General features: G+C 39.3%; 1 protein-coding gene across 5 annotated transcripts in view; it reads left to right on the forward strand.

The window, feature by feature from the left end:
* The first annotated feature begins 7,601 nt into the window (after positions 1-7,601).
* The window catches only part of GYS2 (glycogen synthase 2), a 57,282-nt gene continuing 46,577 nt past the window's right edge, over positions 7,602-18,306 (forward strand). For 4 of the 5 annotated variants that reach the window (XM_046643883.1, XM_046643899.1, XM_046643891.1 and 1 more), the window contains exons 1-2: positions 7,602-7,986; positions 17,326-17,507. In XM_046643883.1, the coding sequence (XP_046499839.1) occupies positions 7,866-7,986; positions 17,326-17,507 (303 nt within the window). In that variant the 5' untranslated portion in view covers positions 7,602-7,865. Of the gene's footprint in view, positions 7,987-14,649; positions 14,785-17,325; positions 17,508-18,306 lie in introns of those variants that run through there. The other variant, XM_046643922.1, reaches the window with a different exon arrangement.

Genomic DNA, 18,306 nt, shown 5'->3' on the forward strand with positions numbered 1-18,306 from the left:
GGTGGAGTGAGGGGTCTGAGGGGAGGGGGGTTGTTTTGTTGGTGGTGGGTTTATCCAAGTGCGATGGAATTAGATGAGATGTTTAAAGTATCATAGCAACATGGTCATAATTTCCTAATAAAATGATCCCTCTAGCTGCTGCGCAGAAAACGGACTGTGTGTGTTTGCGGCAAGAGGGAGAGCTAGGGAAATGCGGGGAGATAGTGAGGAGGATTAAGAAGGCTAAGGCAGTTAGATACTAGATGAGGGGGTCTTGGACCACGGCGGTGGCCAAGGCAGCAGAGAGAAATGGACTCCTTTGAGACACATTTAAGAGAATAAATTGATAGGACTCAGGGCTTGAAATAAACTGAGTATTTTCAGATGCAGAAAGAAAAATTTGGAAGTATTAATAAGGACTCTGACACAAGATAGCAATTCTCAGTGAGGAGTGTCAGGAAACGAACAGATTGCCGGGAAATAATTGGGAAAGCTTCAATAAAACCCGGGCACCTCAAAAAAGAAGATACAGAAATGAGAAGAAGAAAGACTTTTCTTTCAGCCACGTCTAGCTAAGAGCTTTCAGCAGTTCTTTGCAAAGAAGAAACTGGAAATTATTAACGGAACTATCATTTGTATTTTGCTGCATAGATTATACTTAAGTTAAACGTTTAAAAAATGTTCATATTATTCATGGCATAATGTGAATTCTGTCATTCTTATCTAACCCCGGTGTGTTTATAAAATCCTAAATAATGAAACCCTCCAGAGATTGCTACACGTTAAATATCTCGACTGGGTGAATGCTAACTGAATTGCACTCAAGCTTCTGCTATCCAGGGGGAGAAAACTGGGTGAGCAGTATTTCTCATAGGATTTTGTTTCAACAGGTTCAATTTCTGTGTGATACGTTGACTCTAGAGAACAAATTGTTTATACAGAGAAGGATCCATCACTTTCTACCTGACTTCTCAGAATTAAAAAAGTTAATTAACCTTATAAAGGTTAATCTCCATGAGGATGTTTTAAAAAATATCATTTTGGCAAATTATTGCCATCACTAATAAGAGTAAAAGTCTAGCTATTACAATCTTCTGAAGATCACAAAAAAAAAAATCAAAAGAGAAACAGTTAAGACAGAAAATAACATTCTCTTCCTGTTATTCTACAAACGGCTCTGCTCCTCTTCAAAGGAGACAAAAATTTTTATTTTCAATGATGTATTTTGGTAGAGGTGAATTTCTGATATTCTACACAATTAAGATAAAATTCTTAATTTCGTACAGATGCTCACAGACCGATACACATGTGCTAGCATGTCCCCAGCGCTCTTGTGGTGTGATGACCCACGCCAGGTATTGAACTAAATATTAACTAATAGTTAATAAAAACTTAACAAGCCAGTCTTTGCTATTGTAGAATTCACGCAGGTTCAAATGTGTAGACTTTCTTCTCTTATAAAAATATTTGTATATCTTAAAATTCCTAATTAAGATTTATATGGTTTGAGACAAAACAAACTTTTAAAAACAACTTTCGAGGCCATTTTTTACAAAAAGCTTGTGGAAGCTGTATGTTCTATTCCTGGATCAAGGCCTAATTCTAACCAGCTGCAAAGTTGAGATAATAAATGCTTTCAGAACAAACAGTATCTTTCAACCTCAATCCAGAAGTTAATTTGGTCTAGGATTTAAGGACTCAACATCAGTTTTTAATTGCATACATCTAACCTAGTGTCTCTGAGTATTTGCCCATCTCTCCACTGAAGGTAAGAACTGCTAGGCTAATTGACAAAGAGATAATAAATTGTTTTTAATTTTAACTCTTTCTTGGTCCTTTGGAATGCTTTAGAATATGTGCGTTATATTCTGATTATTTGTCTCTTGAACTTAACCTGCTTGCACAGCAGTTAATCTTTTCTGATTGGTTCACCTTCAGGAATATTCTGTCCCTTCCATAGGAACTACTATTTAGCTAATTGTGATGTTATAATTATATTTTCTTAGAAATAAAAATCTTGAGTTATGGGATTTTCAGGGAAATTGAATTTCTTTGCTGAAAAATTAGTTTCTGGTCTCCAGAAAGCTGGGAAATGTGTTCTCAAGCAGGCGCCTACATACCCAGGACAAATGGGAAAAGCTATTTAGTACATGATCTGAAAAACTAGCATTCTTAAAGTTTGCTTTTATTCATAAAATAAACTTTGGGTTTGGCAAGCAAAGCTAAAGTTTCTAAGCCTTTTATCTAAAAAAGAATGAAAAGAAAAACTTTTTTTGGTTACTATAGTAATGTTAATCTGACCTGTGGAGAGCAGAGAGGACAGCACTATCTTTATCATTCATTCGTTTATTCATCAGTGATTTATTTATTCATTTGTATTGTTTGTTTTGTTTTTTGCTGAGGAAGATTAGCCCTGAGCTGACATCTGTTCCCTGTCTTCCACCGCCACAGCATGGCCACTGACGAGTGGTATAGGTCTGCACCCAGGGACCAGGCCTGGGCCGCCAAACCAGAGTGTGCCAATCTTAACCACTAGGCCACCAGGGCTGGGCCTCATTTGTAGTTTCAACTAGGCAGCTATACACATGTCTGGTGAAACACTGACTTCATTAAGGCAGTTGCCTGGGATCACAATCTACAAAAAAGCAGCTCTAAGTATCAAACCCATGCCCTCAATTACTAAGATATGGATATGCTGAAACATATATTTACTTCCCATGCATACTTATCTTCACTGCACTATGTTAGAAAGACCTCAAAACAAATAACAGAACATATTTGCCACCTGCAGGTTAGTACATGGACTTAGAAAAAATCTCCCTGCATTTTCTTACCTCTCTTCTCTTCTCAACCTTCCAACCTAAATCAACACTAAAGAATTTTATAATCACTCATCAGAAAAGTAATTCCACAGTATTCCGTGGGAGCCATTTCAGTGATACAAGAACAACTTCTTTTCCAGTCAAAGTGCATGTGAAACTGCCAACTACATAAAGTAAGACTTCTCTTCCAAGCGTAGCAATTGAGAAATAACCTAGTACTGATCTTGCGAAAGACATGATTTAAAAAAAAACTTTAAATGTAAATATAACCTAACTTAAATTTTAAAATCTTGTGTCCCCACAGAATTGTGTTTATAATAGGGCTGAGTAATGTCTATGACCGTTATGACTTTTCCCTTTGATCTGACACCATCGAATTAAGGATCTGTGTTTAATGAGAACATACTTTTATGCCTTCTGCACACAAAAATGGAGATTTATTGGGTTGACAGAAACAGCTAAGTCAAAAAATACATGTTCTCAAGGAGATATTTGATAAACATTGATGGTACAAGAGTTCATTGGGGTCCAATGTATTGCCAGTTTCATCAAGGTTGGGTAGAATTGATTCTCTGGTTCACTTAACCACCCTGAGCATTGACATAGAAGCTGAAGAAAGCGAGTATCAACAGGCATTCCACCTGACAGAAATCACTTCAGTACAACGGCCATACTAACATCAGAATTTCTCTCATTATATTAAAAAAAAATAGATAAATATTACTACATCGACTATTTTCATGACACCATTTTGAAAGAAAATTAGTTTGTTACCACATACATCACTTGACTTGTTATCCCTGTCGTATTTGTCATAAATATATGTACTTTTTTATAAGCTTCTGCATAGTATATATATACCTCTGTTTAGTATAAAATCACTATGTTGAAAGATTTGGCCGTGTTTTACATCCTGAACTTGGTGGAGAATGTCAGAAAAGTAAGCCTGTAGCTTGGTATTTCTAAGTCCACACCTGTGTCCCTGCATCTAAGTAGAGCTCAGAAAAAAGGGAGTCTAGATGACAGACAACTAAAGGTCTCCCAAATGGAGACCAGGGCAGAAGGCAGATTAGCAGCTTGAGCTGGCCTGCCATCTGTTGACTTCATGCGTCTGGATTTCAATCCTGGACTCTAAGTCAAAGCAGGATTTGGCAGACACTGTACCAGGGACGTGTATACATTCTCTTCACTAATCCTCACAACGACTCCACAGGTAAATATCATCACCCCCATGTCATAGGCACATACAAATAGTTCAATTCCCGCTGACACTCGCCTGACCCCAAAGCCCTTATGTTTAACAATTTCACTCTGCTGCCTCTCCAGCAATCTCCTGGTAAACGTACAGTATCTCAGACCTTGGCTTCTGCTTTTGGCAGCTTTTGCTCTCGTCTTCACATCACCTTGCTCCAGATTCTGATTTTTTTCAACTGATTTTTAAAGAAAAAAATAACGACAACAACAAACCATTAATCCTATTGATTTTATTGAAAATTTAATGGGAAAATAGAGGAGTCAATATACACTGACAAAAGCATCACAAAACTTGATTGAACGTCTCAGGGTGACTTACTTTCTCCCCAGGGAGATATCATCTCTCTGCCTTCTCTCTTTCCCCAAATTCTTGTTCTTTCACTTCTTTATCCACAGGGGCTAAAGCTAACCCCTCCAAATCTCCATCTTGTCTACTCTACTCAGTGAAAGAGGAGTTTAAAATAAAACTATAGAAGAGGGCAGAGCAAAACAAAAGCTCTATTCCAAAACCAAGTTCTGAGTGACTGAGTGAGACTCCATCTATGCTGCCACTTAAAATAATCTCAGTGGTCGAGGTCAAGCATCCCTCTCATTATCTTCAATGTGATGGGTGGGCGTTGTCAACTTAGATTAATACGAGGTTCATTTAAGGATAATCACTTCTTTCTTTGGCCATTTCCTGATCAGCAACTCCAATTTTGCATAGAAAAGAAATTAAATCAAAAGTTTAACAGTCCTGTGTTTTTAGGGACTTGGCAGTGAACTAGCCCCTTGGAGACTAAGGTGACTATGGTGACTGCTAAAAGAACAGATTTACCCAGCTCCAGCTGATCGTTGCCATGAAGGTATGTAAAGAGGATCTAGATTTTTCAAAAGAAAATAGAAATCCAAAGCTGTATGTGAAATCTCTCTCTCTTGAGAAATAATTGCACCTTTTGTGCAGCACTGTATGTCCCAAGTAAAACTCAGGGCACCATGAGGTGGTCTCTGCCATAAAAGTTGAACTTTCTGGAGCTCTATTTCGGGTGAGTCCACACCATCCACACTGTACTCCCTCTTCCTACGATCTCACTACCCCATGGCTTCAGCCACCAGCTGTGTCCTAGATTTCTTGTTTGAGGTTCTGAGTGGGCAGAATATCTAACTTTCTGTTAGACATTTGGCTGGTATCTCACTCTACCATATCTAAAGTTGAAGTCATTATCTAATCTCTCAAGTCAACCTATGCTTCTCCCACTATTTCTTATTTTAGTATACTGTAGGACTATCTGCCTAGTTGCCCAACTAGGTACAGAACTACCCTTACTTGTCCACACTCAATAAACTCCAAGTCCTGTCAACTCTTAAACATATCCCACCACCCACTTCTCTCTCATCCCCCTGGTAACACTCTCATGCAAATTGCCACCATCTCTTGCGTAGAGGACATTGGAATCATTTTTACTGAGGTTGGGTTCTCTAGCCAGCCCATCAGTGGAAAATCCTGGCCAAGATACATGAGTCAACCCTCAGGCACATTCAGCCAGGGAGACACTCAGACCATGGAAAGATCAATCGTAGGGAACGCAGTCTTCTGGTTCCTCCTCTTTCTGGGGCATCCTCTCTCCTCACTGAGTGGATTCTCCCAAGCTATTTAAATTGTTCTCTCTTGTTCTTTCCATCTTCTCTTTACCTAGTAGATATAATTGAATTTTCAGAAGTTAAATATTCATATGATGCATATCGAAATATTGTAAACACTTTGTCTTTTGTCTCATCCTTCCATAATCCATTCTCCATTGTGCAGTGACAGTGGTCTTTAGAAAATGCAAATCTGTAGAATGATTTAAAATATGTCACACCATGGAATCAGACCTCACTCACCAAACTTGTCTGAAACAAACCCCCGCAGTGTGGTGTGATTTGTTCCAGTTTTTTATTAGGCTGTTACACAAGGGTGTTTACTTTGTGATTATTCATTGGGCTTACAATTTGTGCATTTTGCTATTTATGTGCTTGACTTGAACTTAAAAATATGTAAAAATAAAAGAATGCAAATTCTATCATGGCTTTTTCTTGTTCTTAGGATAAATTCAAAACTCTTTTTCCCTCCCAACGTTATTAAGATGTAATTGATATATAACATTGGGTAAGTTTAAGCTGTACAACATATATTGTGAAAAGATTACCACAGTAGGGTTAATTAATGCCTTCATCACCTCACATAATTCCCATTTCTTTTTTGTGGTAAGAACATTTGAGATCTCCTCTTTCAGCAACTTTCAAGCATATACTACAGTATTGTTAACTATAATCACCAGGCTGTACGTTAGACCCCAGAAATTATTCACCTTATAACAGGAAATTTGTCCCCTTTGACCAACATTTCTTTATTTCCCCCAACCCCTAGCCCTTGGCAATCATCATTCAACTCTCTGGTTCTGTGAGTTTGGCTTTTTTAGATTCCACGTGTAAGTGAAGTTTATCTTTCCCTGTCTGACTTATTTCACTTAGTATAATGCCCTCAATGTCCATCCATGTTGTTGCAAATGGCAAGATTGCCTTCTTTCTCATGGCTGAATAATAGTGCATTCTGTGTGTGTGTGTGTGTGTGTGCGCGCCACATTTTCTTTATTCATTCATCCATTGATGGATACATAGGTTGTCTCCAAGTCTTGGCTATTACAAATAATGTTGCAATGAACTTGGAGGTGCAGATATCTTTTCTAGTTAGTATTTTCATATCCTTTGGATAAATATCCAGAAGTGGAATTGCTAAATCATATGATAGTTCTATTATTAATCTTTTTGAGGAAGCTCCATGAGCTTTCCATAGTGGCTGCACCAATTTGCTTTCCCACTAACAGTGTACGAGGGTTCCCTTTTCTCCACATCCTCGCCAACACTTCTTATTTCTTGTGATTTTAATAATAGCCCTTCTAACAGGTGTGAGGCGATATGTCATTGTGGTTTTGATTTACATCCACTGAATTATTCTTTATCAATTTTATATTTGAGGTAAATGTACAAATAGGACTAAAATTAGTTTCTACTACCCCATTAAAATCATGGTCTGATGATCATTAATCAGTCTAAATTACATTCTTTGTACGTTATACCCAAAAACACACTGGGATTTATACGTTTCAATAGGGAAATTTTTAAGAAAAGATTTAAGAAAAGGGAAACCAAGTTCTATGCCTATCCTCAAAATTTAGTTTGTAAATGTAGAATAAAATAACCAGGAATAATTTTTTAAAACACTGTAGAAATAGGAATCAAAAGAATACTTCAGAAATCTAAAGGCATTTAACGCCTGGAAACTCAGCCCAGTCAATTCTACACGTAATCTAAAGTGGTCTGCGAAATTTAGAAGGGGAAATGCGAATTTTGGATCACCTTGGAAGTGATGAAATAAGCATTGGTGACTGTGTGAGTCTAGGAGTTTGGCCAAAAGGACAAGGGTCAAAGGTCTGGACTTGTGTCATGCTCAGCCTATGAGGATTCCACTCTCCCAAAGGGTGCTTGCCTAAGCCCCAACCTGAGGATTGTACTCGTGATTGGGTTGTTTAGGTAGATACTGATTGCAGAGATTATCCTCACTTGACCTGCCCAGAGAAACTGTACAGAGGAGCTGAGAATTCTTCCTTCCATCGGGAGTTCTCTGAGAAGCACATCAGATTTCACTCGGCTGGTTTATTCCTATGAGAATCTCCCGAAGAAGCCTGACATCTACCAGCTCCGAACCTCCGAGTCTCTAAAAGCACCACGCCTGGGATTACAGTTAATTGAAGGAGGGATTCAAAAAAGTTTCAGAGCACTGGACGAAGAATGCTGCGGGGTCGATCTTTGTCTGTGACATCCCTTGGAGGGCTTCCCAGGTGGGAAGTTGCCGAACTTCCCGTGGAAGACGTACTGCTATTTGAAGTCTCTTGGGAAGTGACCAATAAAGGTTTGTACTACCCTGAAGGTGGCGATTTGCCAGATTGCTGAAGCATGTGGATTAGAATTTCACAGACGACCTGCTAGTGAGAATGAGTTGCCAGTGAGTGAAGAAAGTATTTCAACTGAATAGAAATTTAGCTTACATTTAACCTTGTCTATTTCAACCGGCAATGAAAACTTAGACTTGGGTACGTGTTGAAGGGGGAGCAAGTTGAAAATATTAGTCCTTGCCAGGGAATGTGCATTTAAATTCAAATTTGAAGTCCATATTATGACAAAACAGGAATAAAAAGTTAATATTTACTTTTTTGCTTTTATGATTTTTCTCAGCAAAAAAGCACAGTTAAGTACTTTAGGGAGAAATGTATGCGATCAGGACTAGTTAGAAACTATAACTGCATATACTGTTAGCGATTATGTGAGATATTTAATAGTATTTCTAACAGTTCAAGATTAGCTTGGAATAAAGTTTTAATTTAGAAGCTGCTCAAAAGGCATAATATTGAGCTCCTATTAAGAAAAATGAAAATAATTTTTTCTTCAACGCTATATATACCTGGAAATTATATAACAAGAAAGGAAATCAAATTGACAAAATAACTTCCTAATAAGTATAAACTCACTTGTGCTGGATTGGAGAAGGCAAGCCAGAGAATGCAACCCTAATGATTTTTATAACAACGGTTTCTATAAAATTACTAAAAGAGCAGTTCCCTGTGGGTTGATATTATCTAGTTTAAAAGTGTCAACACTATTGACATTAAGATTGAGGGAATATTAGCAAAGAAAAAGTAACAGCGTTGAAGGTTGAGTTCTTCAAGGTCATGAAGAACCAGGCCAAGCGATGGGTGGGTGAGAGGGAGTAGGAACCTGTGGAGTTTAAAGGATCTGAACTGACAGCATGTGGTGTGACACACTACATGTTTATCACAACAATTTAAAGGACCCGAAATGATAACATGAATGTGGTATATTACTTCTTCCTTTTCGCTAATCAGAGCCGGCATAACCTCAAAGTTATAGGAATGATATTTGGCGCCTGTGCTGATTTTCATCTTATGCTGAATGTTCAAAGTTCTCATGAGTACGCGTTCATAAAATTCATAAAATCAAAACTAAAAATCAATTCTGCCTATGTAGAAATGCACAGCACGCACGTAAGAGAACAAAGCACAGTCTTCCTCCCTGTATTCTAACGAGGAGGAAGCAAAGAGGACAGAAACTTTATTTTGGAGAAGTGAAGTCTTTTGCGAATAGCTATTTCTAATGTTCTCTTTCCAGTCACAACTTTTTAAATATGTCCAAAGTTCCTGGGAACAGAACCTTCGCTATTACACGTGAATCCCGGAGTGTACCTTGAAATTGTGATTTTCTCAACAGAGTAGGCAGTAACTCAAGTATGGAGATTGTTGGTGGAAAAAATTCGGGGGAGTCTTTAGCAGCAGGAATCAGTGCAGAAGATCTTTGCATGAGTTCCAACACCTAGTAGAGCCTCTTGTCTTTCCATCTTTTCTCTCCATTTCACAAACACTAATGGAGCATTGTCTCCTGATGCTGGGAACTCATTGATGAAAACTGTTATCCCATGGATCTTATATCCCAGTGACATGCATGCTCTTCTCAGGGCCTGGAACAGTGCCTGGCATGTAGAAAATGCTCAAAGGATTTCTTTCTTTTGAGTGAGGAATGAATAAGTTTATTTTCAACCTCTAAGCTGTCTTTCACGCTTATTTTCTTTCATTTCCTGTGCAAGAGGAAGGGAATTTTTTTGTGGAGGGGAACCCACAGTGTGATTTACCCAAGTTGACATCATCTCCAATATATCTTTATTTTAATATTTATTGCAGTCTGGTTTTTTTTTGGTTTTTTTTTAAGCGGGGAAGATTGGCCCTGAGTTAACATCTGTTGCCTATCTTCCTCTTTTTGTATGTAGGATGCCACCACAGTGTGGCTTGATGAACAGTGTGTAGGTCCGCTTCCGGGATCTGAACCCGCAAACCCCAGGCTGCGAAAGCAGAGTGAGCAAACCTCACCATTATGCCCCTTGGCCAGCCCCTGCAGTCTGATTTTTAAGAGATTTTTGCATAAATTCACGATTATTGTGTTCATCCCTGGAAATACATTGACATGATAGTTTTTTTTTTAAATTTATTTTGAACTTTCCCTTCCCTGCAGTTCATAGCAGGGATATGCAACATCTTAGAGATCATGAATTCAGCTCCTCCATTTCGTAGATGAAATGGACGCCAATAGGCATCAAATGATCAAGCAAATAGCAGGGAAGGGACTAGCATTTGGTCTCCCCGAAGTCCACTGCTCCTTTTTACTACCACACAAGAGAATTAAACACTAAAACCTCCATTGCCAAAGAAAATGTCCTGAGGTGAAAGAACACAGGATTTTCAGTCATAGACATAGATTTCTGAGACTTTGTAAAAGCATCCTTAAACTATTTGACTATGAGCTTCCTTATAAATGAAGTGCATGTAACATGCTCCAGCCATCTTACAATGGTTTGTGGCAACCAAGGAAACGCATTCATATCCATGAAAACAAAAGACTTTTGGAGAGGGAAAAAAGCCCTCACTGCCAGAATTTGGCCAATGAACAATGGAAGTGTGTAAAACACAACAAATGAGAGAGCTATAGTTAAATTATTGGATGTCAATTCTCAGACCTCAAAATAACCTTTTCCACTGGTTTGCATACCAACAAATATTTATATAACAACACTTGTTCATTGACATGTATTGTTTTATTCATTCATCCATTTATTATTAAATAAAGATTCATCAAGTGTCTGTTAGGTGTCAGGCGCTGGGTGAAGAGGGGCGTAGCGTTTAACAATATAGAATCGATTCCCAATCTTTCAGAATTTACAAACTTGCGGGAAGATAGATACTGAACATGCAATTATAGTGAAACATGATGGATGTAAGAATAAGAGAATGAGATGTTCTGACACTATTCTGTGGGGGAGAGGGGCAGGGGTTTGGGAAAAACCTCTCTAACAATGAGATATTTGAGGTGATACCTCAAGTGTGAATAGCTGTTGAGTAAAGATAACAGAGGAGGCGATAAGGAGGGGACGGTGTTCTATGTGAGGGAACCGTGTATGCCAAGATGCAGAGGTGAGAAAGCACACTCTGTTCAAAGATCTGAAGAAAGCTCAGAGAGGGAAAAAGAATGGAGCATGACAGGAGGTGGGAGAGACCAGCGGAGGCTAAATTGTGAGAATTATCGTGAATTAATAGTCCTTAAGGAGTTTTATTTCCAATCCTTGAATGATGGGAAGCCATTCAAGTTCTAAATTGTGAGAAGTGCCAAGTAGTCAGATGTATTCTTGAAAAAACACTGTACTTGTTGGGGGCGAGTATAGCGGGAAAGTTAACAGACAAATTAGAGACAGTGCGGGGGCGGCCCCGAGGGCGAGTGGTTAAGTTCACATGCCGGCTTAGGGGGCCCAGGGCTGGTTGGGATCCTAGGTGAGGACATGACACTGCTCATCAGGCCATATTTAGGCGGCATCCCACATGCCACAACTAGAAGGACCCAGAACTAAAAGTATACAACTATCTACTGAGGGGCTTGGGGTAGAAAAAGTAAAAAAAAATTAGAGACAGTGGTATTGATGCGGGGTCGGTGAGCCAAGGAGTCGAAAGAAAGATTTCTTGAACTCTCAAGATCTGGCAGTAGTGCTCTTTTATTTAGAGAATAGTGTGGAATAGCATGGGGACAGGACCCATGGGCAGTCAGAGATGCTGCGTGGGGACAGGGCCCATGGGCAGGAGGAGTCGCTGCTGCTGCCCCCGCTACTGCTGCCAACATGGGTGGAGAGTAAGGCTAAATTTAAAGCATAGGTATGTGAGTTATCTCTTTTCAAGACAAAGGAAAGAATACGTGAAAAAGTTAAAATGGTATCAGTGCCAGTAGGGTCAGGCCATTGGGCGGTCCCACAACTTTTAGATAAGAATCAAACCGGATTGAGAAAATGGCAGAAGCCACCGCTTAAATATTATCCTCAGCCAGAGACAACGGAGGATTTTGGGGGCAGGGGGGTGAGGGTCAGTTACATGAGGTTGCCAGACAGTAACCAACTTAAGTCCTTGCCTTCCCCATTAAGAGTTTCCAGAGATAAGGCCATCCCACCTTCTTCCTGGCCCAGAGAGGGAGGCATCTTTACAAATGGAGGTTTCCCTTACAAATGTAGACGTCTCCCAACAAAGGGCAAGCAACTCCGCTCCTCGGAGCCTGCTTCTCATCTGCAGTTTTAAAATTAACCAGCCTAAGAATCCTCATCAATATGGTCTAGGATGGAGCATTTTGCCCAAATGTTGGAAACATAAAGATTTACTTTCTCCTTCTTTGCTCAGCCCTTACTACAATCATTTCTTCAGCACAGATTTGCCCAAATCACTGTAGACTAAGTACCAATTATCATGTTGAGGATATTTAGGATCATTAAAAATATTGTCACAAATAATGAATGTAATTTAATACACATGAACACTTCTGCAATTTGGTTGTTAAATGAACGCTTCCCTCAAAATCAACTAAAAATAATTTGTTTTAGCCCTAAACTAGCATATTGCTGGACATAATACCTCTTCCTGCTCCCTCCTTAAATCAGGCACCATAGCTCTGGGTCACATGGTGTGAAAAGGACATGGAAGAACTCAGACAACCACATTCAAAATGGTGTGGGAGAAACTGATGATAATTGCAAGTCGACTGTTCTGAGGGATGCATTCTAAAGGTGGGGACCTTGATAAAAATGGACTTCGAGGCATTTATAAACCTAAAATTGGATCTGAAAATGGCATATGCTCAGATGCGGATGTGCTTTTTTGGAGAAGAGGACTGAACGCTTTCATCAGATTTCCAAAGTCCTCAATGATTGACCTGAGGACCAGCGCTCTGAAGTTCCCCAAGCCCCTGGGTTCCTTTTGTTAACCCTGAAGGCCTGGACTCAGAATTAAAAAGCTATTTCCTCTAACTGTTATTTTCCAAACAGCTTTTCTCTAGAGCAGAATAGAAAGAATTTAGATGTTTGTGTTTTCTGATACTACTCATTTTCTTCCTCTGTCCCTCCCACCCACCGTTTTTAAAGATCCACCAATGTGTGGCTCCACAGAGTTACTGACAATCTTGCCATCTACAGCCCGTGGGCTCTGGAGTCAAACTTCCTGGACCGAAATCCCAACTTCATCATTACCTGTGTGATGTTGGGTCTATCTCATGGCCTCTCTGTGCCTCAGTTTTCCCCATTTAAAAATAAAGATAACAATAGCATCTACCTGTAATGGTGCTGTGAAACTAAAAGAAATATCAGGTGTAAATCACTTAAAATAGTGCCTAGCATTTAATAAACGCTCTGTAGGTATTAGTTTATTAATTATTTCTTCATAAAATTTGTTCATAAAATGAGGGAAGTTGGATCATACTGGCTTTCACTTTGAGTGACTCCATGATTCTATTTTTAAATGCAAAAGCAGAAGGGAGAAGAAAAGATGTGGGTCAGGGTTACTACAGTTGTGGGCGACAGCAATTAGGGGTCGAGGGTTTTTTGCCTGGTGTGGATATGCAGTGGCCGTGTCAATGGCATCCCAACCACACCACATGAAACACACAATCCGTGTCCAAACCATGATTGGCACACACATAGCTTCAAGATGAGCACTAGCCTGCTGGCTTCCTTTTCACCCAGACGGCTGTGTCTGAGCGCCCCATGTATAAAATATGGAGCCGCCATTGTGGTGTACTCAGGGTGGGGTGTGCATGTGGTCTTGGTCTAAGGGTATCATCTCCCACTGCCCGAGACCACGACTGCTTTGATTTGCACCACGGACCAAGCATAGTGCTGGACACGCACTGTGGACCATTGTCACCAGAAGCGTTTCCTCTTTCCTACCAGATCTACTGCCTCAGAGAATGAGGTTCTAACTGTACAATGCCTACCCCTGCTTCTGTGACTGTCTTGAGACAGGAAGTTCAGATTATTAGCTATGTATACTGAAGTCACATGACTTCCAAATTCTGTAACTTTTAAAACATTTAAAAAATAGTGAAAGTAGTCCCAATTTATATGTAACTATAAAATGCCTTATTTTGGCTGGTGTCTGTATTCCATACTGGTTTGGGATCCGATTTTTAGCAATATTAGCAGTGTTTCTAGATGAAAACTTGGGGTTTTAGCTACCTTAATGATGTATATGCCATGGGAGCCCGTCTTTTCTTTCTTATGAAAGGTCTGATAATTTGTCCTCACATTAAAGAGAGCTCCCATGTTGTTTCAGAAAAATATAGATCAATAAAATACAAAGTACATGTTTGAAAGTGAAGAGTAAGTCCAAATTCAGTGACGTACACTGTGGTGAAACCAGAAGTCATTAAAAAATATGAGTGGGTGAACCTCTGGTTTATACTCCAAATTTGAAAATAGGAATGACCTTATTTTTATGCCATTGTACTCATGAGAGGAGTTTGGGGCAAAATGTGGTAAATAAACAGGAAAAATCAAGGAAACTAGTTCGCATATAAATATGAGAAGGACAGAGAGAGGCTAAAATGATGCTTGGGCATATGAAATGCAGTAAGAAGACTTCTCCACAGAAAGACTACAAGGAGAGGTGTCGGGGGAAAAAGATTTATTTACAATCAGGCCTCGACCAACATGGGCTGGACTTTTATTTCATGTCTTTATTCCTGATAGACTGAAAGAACATAGCTGTGGTATCCGTGAGCACTCTAAGGCTATTTGGGGACTGTCTATATCAAGGCTGAAGCCCTCAAATGGGAAAAAGAGGCGGCAAATTAATTAACTATATTTATCTTTGCATTTTAATTCCCAAATCTAAATGTCCATTTTTTTCAAATAATTTCTCTTCTTCCTTATGTCCTTTAGTGGATAAAAATGTGTTTGCATTTACCCAAGTGTATTTGAATTTGGAGCACAATCTAGAAAACAAGGATGTTCTAAGATCTCTGGGCAACATACATAATTGCATATAAAAGAGATTTCAAGAATAGAAATGTGAATAAGGCATTTAATAAGGGTGTGCCATCAGAAACCAATCATATATTGCCCTTGATAAGATGAAGGAAATAAATCTACAGAAGAGGAGAAATTATTTGAAGATTTTGCATTTTTATGGATAATGGCTTTCAATAAAACTTTATATATATATTTAAATATGTTGCTAAAATGTGACTCACACTTTAAACAAAAGTTCTTTGTAGTTGTCCTTGCAAGCTATTTCTCTAAATTTGTTTTTCCTCAACAAATAGTTTTGACGGTTCATAAAATTTTCTAGACTTTGGGAAAACATTTAGGTGTACTTGATGTTGGCATCAATCTGCGTAGACTCTTTCCTTGCTGAATGGTTAGGTGAATCATGCCTGTTCTGGTCTAGTCTGGAAGCCACTGCTGGTGGGATTTGCAGATCCTCTTCATCTGTTCCATGTTATCCTCATCACCTGTCATCTGAGCTGTGACTGATAGTGTCCTTATTATCAGACTCTGCTCAAGTGACAGTTTAAATTTTCTTTTCAGTATAATAAAAAAGCTTTTTCTTAAGGGGGAAGTTCTTAAGGACAATAAGTTTGTGTAGTCTCTTGTGAAATTTTGTTTGCATGTAATATTTACATTTGGGAGGTACATTAGCTCTTCTCTTTTATAAATTAATGAATACTGTCAGTATCATAGGGTAGGTTCAACATTTGCCTTTTGTTTTCATCTCTCACGAGGTAACTTGCCAAAAAGTGTATTTTGAATGGCTCAGGCTTAAAGAAAAATTTGCTGATGCCAATTCTCCCTTTTGACCATCAATTGTGACTAGCGATGAGATTTATTATTTAAAGTCTAAGTTACTGAAATAAAAATTTAAGAGATACAGTAGCTATCAAATGCTCTATCTTGATGAATTAAAATACCTTATGAAAACCCACAGTTAGAATGAGAAGTAGTGCATGTGCAAGCAATACAATTCTTCTTGGAAATGGAGTTGAAGGTTGGTGCCAGGATCTGTATTGCTCAAGGATTTCACGCAAGATTTCTTGAGTCATCCCCTTGCCTATAGCTCATGGACAAAATGTTGCTCAAGAAATTGCTTCAGACTGTTTTCTTATTCTCATACAAGTTAGTTGCTTAGAGCCAGCAGAGGGAAGAGCCTGCCTAGCTTTACGGAAGGTCTTCTTGCCCTGACCCTGCCTATCCCTCCTAGCTGGTTACTGCGCCTCAACCTCTCCCTTCAAATATCTGTTACTCTGTGCTTGTGCACTTTGCTCCCAACTTAGGGCCGTGGCTCTAACTCTTCCCTCTGCCTCAAAAAGTCTTCCCCATGATTTCTGCCTGCCGAGTGTCTTCGCCCTTTTAAGAACTTACTCAAATATCATCTTTTCAATGAGGCTTAATTTTTAATATTGTTGCTACAACCTGCCCTTCCCCCCAAGCTAAGTACTAGTTTATCCCCATTGAACAGAGGAGCTAGTTGAGCCTTAGGTTAAGTGAGTTAACTAGTTCAGTTTAAGTTGGTTCTAATTTTTCAACATTAAAATGCTTTAATAATTGTCCCTATAAACATATCTCTTGATGCTCTTCCCATTTTCCCCCAGGACGATTTCTAGATGTGGACATGCTGGATCCAATGCTATGCATAATTTCCAAGAGTAGACATGTTTTTTTGGCTTTGTGTTTTAGTAGTAGTGGTTGCAATGGCAGAGGGGAAAAAATGAAATACCTTATGAAAATTTGTATTTGTGTCATTGGGTTTGACATGAGGGTTTGGCCAAGTATGCCCCCTGAAAAGCTATCAGTTCTTTCCTCTTGTTAAAAGGTATCTTGCTTGGTAGCTTAGAAGGGAAGCGGCTCTTTATCTTGGGAGACTTGCTCGTAATTTCAGCAGGGATGTTACTTGCCCGTCCCTTAGCCCCTTCTTGGACCACCGTAGGAGCAGCGGTGAAAGATGACTACAGCTGCTGAAGGCATGTGTCATGACAATGGCTGTTTATCCCAACCTTGACACTTCAGTGTTGACAGCGCCAAGCCAAGGACTGCTTTATTCCCATCATCTCTTCAGATTTCCTTGAAGTGTTTGCACTTCTCTGCTGCTGCCAGCCTGATGCTCTCTGACAGCCACCCAGCGGGGCCTCTAAAAAATGCTAGGAATTGAATCAAATACCAGCTATTTGATAACGTCCCTTGAAAAGCTTCCTTTAGAAAGTCAAATAAATCCCTGTGCTTGATGGATCCTAAATGCTAACTTAAAAATGTAAACTCATTTCCACCCCTTCGCCACTTAAAATGAATTGCTAACCCGAATGATAATGGGACCTTTTTTTTTAACAGTTGGTGGCATTTATACTGTGATTCAGACGAAGGCCAAAACAACGGCAGATGAATGGGGAGACAATTATTTTCTGATTGGTCCATATTTTGAACATAATATGAAGACCCAGGTGGAACAGTGTGAACCTGTAAATGATGCTGTTAGAAGAGCAGTGGACACAATGAATAAACATGGCTGCCAGGTAAAGGACACTGATTGACACTTCATTTGACAAGTCTTAGTAAACTGTTATGGGAAAACAAACCACAATTTACATGAACTCACGAGAGAAGAACATCCATCCACTTTGGGAAAAGGAGCAGATTTCTGAGAAAGATGATGAATTTGACTTTAAATAGGTTACATTTGAGGTACCTTGTGAAAACCATAGGGAAATGTCTAGTAGGATAATAGGTTTGAAGCTCAGCAGAAGGTATAGGATAGAGATGTTCTGGGGGAAGTCATTTGTATCTAAGCTGTAGTTGACATTATGGGTATTGATAACATTATTCAAGAGAAGTTTATAGACTAAGAGCAAAAGTTCTGAGCCAAACCTGGGGGAATGTCAACATGTCAGAATATCTACATTAAAAGAAGTCAGAGATTGCAAAAGTAGCACGGCTAGTGATATAGAACAAAGGATGACCAAATCCTAAACCTCAGAACTTACGAATATGTTACCTTATATAGCAAGGGGACTTTGTAGACGCGATTATGTTAAGGATTTTGAGATAGGGAGATTATGCTAGATTATCTGGGTGGGCCCAATGTAATCACAAGGGCCCTTAGAAGACGAAGGCAGTAGAATCAGAATCAGAGAGGAGATGTGATAATGGAAGCAGAGGTTGGAGCAACAAGTTTTGAAGATGGAGAAGGGGCCATGAGCCAAGGAATGCAGCCGGCTTCCAGAAGCTGGAAAAGGCCAGAAAACAGATTCTCCCCCCAGAGACTACAGACAGAATGCAACTCTGCAAACATGTTGATTTTAACTCATAGGACCC

Source organism: Equus quagga, chromosome 1 (assembly GCF_021613505.1).
Source record: "Equus quagga isolate Etosha38 chromosome 1, UCLA_HA_Equagga_1.0, whole genome shotgun sequence".
Classification (NCBI taxonomy): domain Eukaryota; kingdom Metazoa; phylum Chordata; class Mammalia; order Perissodactyla; family Equidae; genus Equus; species Equus quagga.